Genomic DNA, 10,000 nt, shown 5'->3' on the forward strand with positions numbered 1-10,000 from the left:
ATGAAATTTCCAAAAAAGACTTTACCCAGTATTAAGACAACATCTGATATATGAAGGAGATGGTGAATTTTACATCATTTTTTAAAGTTTAAAAAAAAAACCTTGAGGTAGCTCATTACACTAAAATTTTATGTAATGGCTCATTAAAGCACCTCTTAGGAAGTATGATTTCACCATCGAAAGAGTGATACAAGCTCTCAATTATTTTATATGATTTTTTTGTGATTTTTACCAGAATGATCAAAAAGGTGTTTTGTTTGCAAAAAATAGATTCTTTGAGTTCAAATTTTGCTGTGATTTGATGCATGATATGAATATCTAATAAAACATGCCTAAAAGATTAAGATATAAATGTTCTGATCTTTTAGAAAAAATATTTATGAAAATTGAAAAAGTTATTTGTTAATATTTTTTAAATTTACGGATAAAATCTAAAAAAAAAAAAAAAAAAAAAAAAAAAAATAAACCCTGTCAGTTAGAAAAGAGATACTGTATATCGAAGAAATATATTATAAAAAGAATTTGAATTTTTAATAGATATAATCACTATATTCAAACTGGAGAAAAAATTGATAGAAATTATTAAAATAATCATGTAGTTGCTAACTGTATGCACTGATAATCAAGAAATTACTTTCCTTTATAAATTCATTTAATTTGTAAACCATTTTACATCAAGGGAATGTGGTTTTCTGATTACAATGTTCTCTATGACTACCTTTCCATAATTCCGATTGAGCTTGGTTCAAATTAGAAAAATCGTAATATTTCTGAATTTTGACCATTTCATTTTAATTTCTTTTTAAGATATATTTCTCTGATATATCTTTTTTCTAACTGACATGTTTTTTGAAGATTTTATCCGTAGATTTAAAAATATTAGCAAATAATGTTTTCAATTTTCATAAATATTTTTATATCAAAAAACTTAGAATGTCTATCCGAGTTGTTTAGGCTTGTTTTCTTAGATATTCATATTATGCATCAAATCACAACGAAATTTGGACTCTAGAGTATCTTATTTGCAAATAAAGTACCTTTTCTATCATTCCAGGATAAATCACAAAAAATTCATATGAAATACTTGAGAGCTTGTATCACTTTTTTGATGGTGAAATCATACTTGATATGAGGTGTTTTAACGAGCCATTAAATAAAAATTTAGTGTAATGAGCTACCTTAAGTTCAGAAATCAAACAGAATGTTTTGTGAAGTGCTTGATCCCTGTGCATGGCCTCACCAAATTTGACCCTGACCCTTCTAAGTCACACAGCCTTCACTTTTATTTACCACTCTTCTTTTTTGCAGGAATACCATGTGCAAAAACAAAAACATGCCGGCTGCTCTCAGAGAGGGAGATAACTCTGATATCATAAATGTCAAGCAGTGCACAAAGCTCCTATTATAACAACACATTCAATCCCACAGTTCTGTAACCCCACAGTTCTGTAACCCCACAGTTCTGTAACCCACAGTTCTGTTACCCACAGTTCTGTAACCCCACAGTTCTGTAACCCCACAGTTCTGTTACCAACAGTTCTGTAACCCCACAGTTCTGTAACCCCACAGTTCTGTAACCCACAGTTCTGTAACCCCACAGTTCTGTAACCCCACAGTTCTGTTACCCACAGTTCTGTAACCCCACAGTTCTGTAACCCACAGTTCTGTTACCCCACAGTTCTGTAACCCACAGTTCTGTAACCGGTAGAAATAAAGGTTGATGAGAACAGTCAGTTTAGAGTACACACTCCTTGGTTGTTATTTTACCTGTGTGACATAAATGGTGTCCTTAAACTTCTGTTTTTTGTCTGGGGCATTGGGAAGGTTGAGGTATAGGATCACCTCTGCCATCAGCTGGACATTACCTGAAAACAGAGACAAGGTATTAATTAACAATGTATAGGTACAGCATGAACTTCACTATCAGCTGGACATTACCTGAAAACAGAGACACAAGGTATTAATTAACAATGTACAGGTGCAGCATGAACTTAACCATCAGTTGGGCATTACTGAAAACAGGAGTAGTGGCCCGAGTGTTGAAAAGCTTTTTCAGTAACACAAATCTTGGGGATGATTTAAACTTGAGATATGAATGCATTCATAAGTTTGGTTGTATCAAGCAAGCATTTGGGAGTTCTCTGCTTTAGTGTGCTGATTAGGAGCTCTCTGTTTTAGTGTGCTGATTAAGAGCTCTCTGCTGTAGTGTGCTGATTATGAGCTCTCTGTTGTAGCGTGCTGATTAGGAGCCCTCTGCTGTAGTGTGCTGATTGGGAGCTCTCTGTTTTAGTGTGCTGATTGGGAGCTCTCTGTTGTAGTGTGCTGATTAGGAGCTCTCTGTTGTAGTGTGCTAATTAGGATCCCTCTGTTGTAGTGTGCTGATTAGGAGCTCTCTGCTTTAGTGTGCTAATTAGGAGCCCTCTGTTGTAGTGTGCTGATTAGGAGCTCTCTGCTTTAGTGTGCTGATAAGGAGCTCTCTGCTTTAGTGTGCTGATTAGGAGCTCTCTGCTTTAGTGTGCTAATTAGGAGCCCTTTGTTGTAATGTGCTGATTAGGAGCTCTCTGCTTTAGTGTGCTAATTAGGAGCCCTCTGTTGTAGTGTGCTGATTAGGAGCTCTCTGCTTTAGTGAGCTAATTAGGAGCCCTCTGTTGTAGTGTGCTGATTAGCTCTCTGTTGTAGTGTGCTGATTAGGAGCCCTCTGTTGTAGTGTGCTGATTAGCTCTCTGTTGTAGTGTGCTGATTAGCTCTCTGCTATAGTGTGTCAGTTATAAAGTCTGAACAGAATGTTTTATGCATACAATGAGAAAGATCTTAAAATCAGTACTTTGTAACAAACCTAATAGGAACATTAGATAAGCTGAAGAGAAGGACAAATGAGTGTACAAATGTCGGTTTATTTGGGCTAATCCACAGGCACTCGATGTTTTAAATATCTATAATAAAAAAATTATTTATTATAATATTGTTATTATAATATTGAATATTATGTTTACAGGAAGACAATTTTTTTATTATAGATATTTAAAACGTCGAGTGCCTGTGGGCTAATCTGGTTATTTGTGTGTCACAGATATGCATGCTGGTTTATAAGACCTAGTCTAGTAATCTAAGTATCATTGGAATGAATATCATTTTGTTAGGGCTAATCTGGTAATCTGTATGTACAGTGTAAATGACATAAATATCTGATTGTTGGTATGGTTGATAAAATACACAAAAACATGATGACAAATGATTTTAGCTTTTCCTCTCTATCAATAAGGAGAATCAAAAATCAAACAATACTGTGTAGTGCAAACCTTTGAAGCATTCTTACGAAATTCAAACTCTGATATTCTAAAATGGTAAAGATGTTCAAAATCAATTTTTATCTTTAAAAAAACTAAAACTGAACCCTTTCAAAACTTGAATAACACCTTTAAACATGTATAATTTACACTCATTCATTGATAAATAAAATACAAAGGGTCATAGTAATCCTTAGTTGTTCCTTCCTCGCCGCCCATTAAGACAAGGGAGACTACCCCTCTTACCCAGTGGATGATGTTGCCGGTGCTCACTCATGTCCGACCAGAAATCCAGGTCTTCTTCGGCATAAACTTTTGCCAAGGTTTCGTAGGACGGCAGAGACTGAAGTCCGTACTCTGATGCCAGTCGAGGAACTCGGTACACGCTCTCCTCAAAAAACGGGTCCAGATAACGATAATCGTGAACTGGTAAAAACAAGTTCACATCAATTATTTTGCACATACAGTTTCTTTATAAATACAAGTACTGTTAAATAACTGACATCAATCATTCATTTGTGGATTGATTTGGAATATTAAAAGAGTTTTGTATATTGCCTGATATTTTCCTATATTGTCTGGAATTTTCAAACATTAATTGATATTTTTGTACATTAACTCTTTTGTTTATCAACTTGTATTTTTGTCCATCAACCAATATAATTCTATATCGACTGGTATTTTCAACATTTAAGAATATATCATAAACAGTTGACAATACGTACTGTCTCCGTAGAGCTCACTCCACGGTTCTTTGGCAACGAATCCCTCCTGAAGACTCTCCATCCCATTACTGGGGCTGGACATGATGAACGGGTGAATGGTGTCCTCCGTTTGTACGATGGGCTGAATCGTATCGTGGTACAGAGCCACATAGTCATTGTAATACAATGTAAAATTTACATCAGTGTTATACCTACAGATAAAATGTGAAGTTTACATCGATGTTATACCTACAGATAAAATGTGAAGTTTACATCAATGTTATACCTACACATAAAATGTGAAGTTTACATCGATGTTATACCTACAGATAAAATGTGAAGTTTACATCGATGTTATACCTACAGATAAAATGTGAAGTTTACATCGATGTTATACCTACAGATAAAATGTGAAGTTTACATCAATGTTATACCTACAGATAAAATGTGAAGTTTACATCAATGTTATACCTACACATAAAATGTGAAGTTTACATCGATGTTATACCTACAGATAAAAAGTGAATTTTACATCAATGTTATACCTACAGATAAAATGTGAAGTTTACGTCAGTGCTTTGCTTAAATTATAGTGTAAATTTTGCTTGTATGATATGTATCTAAATTATTGTATACAAATAACTCATGAGGGAGGTACCAGCTTTCCTGTTACCCACATCCACACAAACATATGTAAACACGTCAAATATATACACAGACATGTACATCATGAGCTAGTACATACCAGCTTTTGTGTTTTATATAGATGTACATCATGAGCGAGTACATGCCAGCTTTTGTGTTTTATATAGATGTACATCATGAGCGAGTACATACCAGCTTTTGTGTTTTATATAGATGTACATCATGAGTGAGTACATACCAGCTTTTGTGTTTTATATAGATGTACATCATGAGTGAGTACATACCAGCTTTTGTGTTTTATATAGATGTACATCATGAGTGAGTACATACCAGCTTTTGTGTTTTATATAGATGTACATCATGAGCGAGTACATACCAGCTTTTGTGTTTTATATAGATGTACATCATGAGTGAGTACATACCAGCTTTGCCGTAGAGCTTTCTCATTCTCGTTATTCCCACTCCACAGAAGCAGAGAGGCATGAGACTTCAGTCTTCTGACCTGAGAAAAAAACCCAGTCATGTATAGTAAACCAAAGCAAAGGTTGAAATAAACAGAGTCTTGTATAGTAAACCAAAGCAAAGGTTGAAATAAACAGAGTCTTGTATAGTAAACCAAAGGAAAGGTTGAAATAAACAGTCAGTATAGTAAACCAAATCAAAGATTGAAATAAACAGTCATGTATAGTAAACCAAATCAAAGATTGAAATAAACAGTCATGTATAGTAAACCAAAGCAAAGGTTGAAATAAACAGAGTCTTGTATAGTAAACCAAAGCAAAGGTTGAAATAAACAGTCATGTATAGTAAACCAAAGGAAAGGTTGAAATTAACAGTCATGTATAGTAAACCAAATCAAAGATTGAAATAAACAGTCATGCATAGTAAACCAAAGCAAAGGTTGAAATAAACCGAGTTACATGTATGTATAATAAACCAAAACAAAGGTTGAAATAAACAGAGTCTTGTATAGTAAACCAAATCAAAGGTTGAAATAAACAGAGTCTTGTATAGTAAACCAAAACAAAGGTTGAAATAAACAGAGTCTTGTATAGTACACCAAATCAAAGGTTGAAATAAACAGAGTCTTGTATAGTAAACCAAAGCAAAGGTTGAAATTAACAGTCATGTATAGTAAACCAAATCAAAGGTTGAAATAAACGGAGTCATGTATAGTACTACCCTTGGATGCTTGACTTATTTGGAAAAAAATTACCATTCAAAATTTGTATATGTATCAAGTTTGATGGTCCTTGCCCCAAGAAATCGGTCTGTATCCTGCTACTACGACCTTGACCTTTGACCTTAAGAAACAATAGGCATCCTCCACTTGGTATAAAGTGTATGTGTACAAAGTTTGACAGTCCTAGCCCCAACAGTTTGGTCTGTACACTGCCTACAAGGTTTTCCTACAAAGTGATACTGTGACCTTGACCTTTGACCTTGAAAAATAATAGGCATCTTCCTCTCACTATGATGATCAAATGTACCAACTTGCAATATCTTGAAGCTTATGGTTCAGTTTGTATCCTGCCTACAAGGTCTTCTGTGATACTGCAACCTTAACCTTTGACCTCTAACCTTGAAAAACAATAGGCATCTCTGGAGATGAAGATTTTTAAAAGTTGTTATCTTATTTTCACTATTTTGCTATTATCTCCCCTTGGAGAGAGGCATGGCCCTTCATTTAAAAAACTTGAATCCCCTTTACCCAAGGATGCTTTGTGCCAAGTTTGGTTGAAATTGGCCCAATGGTTCTGGAGAAGAAATCGAAAATGTGAAAGTTTACATACAGACAGATGGACAGGTGTGCATATGAATATTAAAAAACATAGCACCTCTATTTTATCATCTGGGAATTCCATCAGAAATGAAAGTAGGATGAAGATATAAGAAATTAATTTCATTTTTGAAAATGCATGAGGGTATAAACTGCAACACTTTCATGACAGTGTACTAGTATGCCAGCGTGAGGCTCTGTAGTTCATACCCTTATGTATTTTCAAAAATGAAATTTATTTTGCAGATAAAAAAATTCAGAAATATGCTAAACACCATTAGGTTGAAGTTTAACACTATAAGGATGATGTTATTGTCCATACCTGCTGTGTAATTTCCTCGCGCACAGTGAAAAGAAATTGTGGGTCTCTGGGATACATAGCGCAACCAAACATAAAATCCTGCCAGATCATGATTCCTAGCTCATCAGCAAGATCATAAAAATCATCAGACTCATAAACCTGTAAATAAAAGTCTGTAAAACAAACTATTCTTACACAACAGCTGGTCCTGTAAAACAAACTATTCTTACACAACCATTGGTCCTGTAAAACAAACAATTCTTACACAACCATTGGTCCTGTAAAACAAACAATTCTTACAATCAATCAATCAATTCTTTATTCTCCTTACCAATTGTACAAAGGTATTGAGAAAATACTTATAAGTATCCATACAAATATACAATATATATGTGTTCACAATATACATATGTACAAACTACAGCAATATAAACAAAGTCATTATAGAGGGAACAGAGTATGATGGATAGCTTTTAAGAATTTACTTAATTTTCTTAATGTGACAATATTGTCAGAATTTAATTCTGGAATTAAAAATAGATTTTGTGGTTAATACATTTGTTGGCGACCTTTTTTCTCCATTTAATACATTGATTTCTAATTGTAGCAATTGTACACAATCACTGGTCCTGTAAAACAAACAATTCATGCACAACAGCCAGTCATCATACTCATTTACCTGTAAAACAAACAATTTATGCACAACAGCCAGTCATCAAACTCATTTACCTCTAAAACAAACAATTCTTACATAACAGCTGGTCATTAAACTTGTATACAACTCAAACTCAAAAGCCATTAGATTCAACTCTCCATCAGACACATTACAGAGAGTGGACTCACCCCTCCTCCCCAGCAGATTACAGAGAGTGGACTCACTCCTCCTGACAGATTACAGAGAGTGGACTCAACCCTCCTGACACATTACAGAGAGTGAACTCACCCCTCCTGATACATTACAGAGAGTGGACTTACCCCTCCTGATATATTACAGAGAGTGGACTCACCCATGACAGATTAGAAAGAGTGGACTCACCCCTCCTCCTGACAGATTACAGAATGGAATCAACCCTCGTTCTGACTGATTACAGAAGTGGACTCACTCCTGCTCCCCAGCAGATTACAGAGAGTGGACTCACCCCTCCTCCTGACAGATTACAGAGAGTGGACTCACCCCTCTTGACAGATTACAGAGAGTGGACTCACCCCTCCTGACAGATTACAAAGAGTGGACTCACCCCTCCTGACAGATTACAGAGAGTGGACTCACCCCTCCTGATACATTAAAGAGAGTGGACTCACCCCTCCTGATACATTACAGAGAGTGGACTCACCCCTCCTGATATATTACAGAGAGTGGACTCACCCCTCCTGACAGATTACAAAGAGTGGACTCACCCCTCCTGACACATTACAGAATGGACTCAACCCTCCTTCTGACTGATTACGGAAGTGGATTCACCCCTCCTCCCCAGCAGATTATAGAGAGTGGACACACCCCTCCTCCTGACAGATTTCAGAGAGTGGACTCACCCCTCTTGACAGATTACAGAGAGTGGACTCACCCCTCTTGACAGATTACAGAGAGTGGACTCACCCCTCCTGACAGATTACAGAGAGTGGACTCACCCCTCCTGATACTTTACAGAGAGTAGACTCACCCCTCCTGATACATTACAGAGAGTAGACTCACCCCTCCTGATACATTACAGAGAGTGGACTCACCCCTCCTGATACATTACAGAGAGTGGACTCACCCCTCCAGACACATTACAGAGAGTGGACTCACCCCTCCTGACATATTACAGAGAGTGGACTCACTCCTGATAGATTACAGAGAGTGGACTCACTCCTCCTGACAGATTATAGAATGAACTCAACCCTCCTTCTGACTGATTACAGAAGTGGACTCACCCCTCCTCCTGACAGATTACAGAGAGTGGACTCACCCCTCTTGACAGATTACAGAGAGTGGACTCACCCCTCCTGATACATTACAGAGAGTGGACTCACCCCTGCTGACACATTACAGAGAGTGGACTCACCCCTCCTGATACATTACAGAGAGTGGACTCACCCCTCCTGATACATTACAGAGAGTGGACTTACCCCTCCTGATATATTACAGAGAGTGGACTCACCCCTGACAGATTACAAAGAGTGGACTCACCCCTCCTGACAGATTACAGAGAGTGGACTCACCCTTCCTGAGACATTACAGAGAGTGGACTCGCCCCTCCAGACACATTACAGAAAGTGGACTCACCCCTCCTCCCCAGACTCTCATAGAATTCATGTGGACATCTCTTGCTGACTGTAGAAGGTTGCGTAATCTCTCCTTGGTGATCCTCTCCTGAAAACTGTCAGCTGGAATCCAGTTACTGCCCTTGAGGAAGATTGGGACACCGTTAATTTTTAAGTAAAAGGCTCTACCTGAAATGAACCAAAAGCTAGATGTAACTTGTGTACATGTTCTGACTTCAACATTCCATTCTGTAAACTGGGTGGGAAAAGTATTGTCCAAACTTTCCCATGCTAATGCACCTGTGAATGTACAAACCCTGCAGCCCAGAGTAAAGGACATCCCAAACTTCTGGAAAATCTGTGAAAAGTTTACAGCACTTGATATAATAGGAATTAAATCAGAATCGGGGGGAAATATTTGACTTTTAATCAAAAATCACTTTGTTTGAATGTGGCACAATTCTAGGTGTACAAAAATCACTAATAACTTTTTATATGTACCTCGGCAACTCACTCTGAGTGTAAAATAGCTATGTAACTCAATATCAACAGAGCATCAACATTGAGCGAGTCTGAGAAATTTAGAGGTTTTATGTAATGATGCATGTAAAATGTTTTCAATGAGTACCCCGAAATGTTGTCACCAGGACCCAGTTGCATGAAAGTTAGTTAACTTTAACTAACAGTTTACTTGTCAGTAATGTTTACATTTATATAGTGTTAACTAGACGTTAAATGTTGTTAAACTTAACTAACTTTTGTGCAACTGGGTCCTGAGAGTTTTAACCTGACCCCAAAATGAGCAGAGTACATCCTTTTCTAATGGATTGTCTGTACTTGAAGTTCATGACCCTTAGTGTAAATGGAAGTCAATTGAAGATGAGGACTACTCTGTATATACATACATGTATACAGATAATATATGTACTAGACAGATTCTGAAATAACCAGACTTACATATTAGATTGTTAATGTGGTAGAATTTTTTACCAAGTATCTTAGTCTTGTTTTCACACCTTGATTTGGATCTCCAGACACA

At 36.7% G+C, this 10,000-nt stretch overlaps 1 protein-coding gene across 1 annotated transcript in view; it reads right to left on the reverse strand.

Annotated features, from left to right (window-relative positions):
- Positions 1–10,000, reverse strand: part of LOC125647171 (beta-mannosidase-like) — a 44,535-nt gene that overhangs the window by 8,757 nt on the left and 25,778 nt on the right. The window contains exons 7-13 of the mRNA XM_048873856.2: positions 9,978–10,000; positions 8,984–9,150; positions 6,739–6,876; positions 5,059–5,138; positions 4,013–4,203; positions 3,534–3,713; positions 1,768–1,865 (exon numbers count right to left, since the gene is read on the reverse strand). The exon at positions 9,978–10,000 is cut by the window's right edge and continues 149 nt beyond it. Coding sequence (XP_048729813.2) covers positions 1,768–1,865; positions 3,534–3,713; positions 4,013–4,203; positions 5,059–5,138; positions 6,739–6,876; positions 8,984–9,150; positions 9,978–10,000 — 877 coding nt within the window. The remainder of the gene's footprint in view (positions 1–1,767; positions 1,866–3,533; positions 3,714–4,012; positions 4,204–5,058; positions 5,139–6,738; positions 6,877–8,983; positions 9,151–9,977) is intronic.

This window comes from Ostrea edulis, chromosome 6 (assembly GCF_947568905.1).
Source record: "Ostrea edulis chromosome 6, xbOstEdul1.1, whole genome shotgun sequence".
NCBI classification, from domain to species: Eukaryota; Metazoa; Mollusca; class Bivalvia; order Ostreida; family Ostreidae; genus Ostrea; species Ostrea edulis.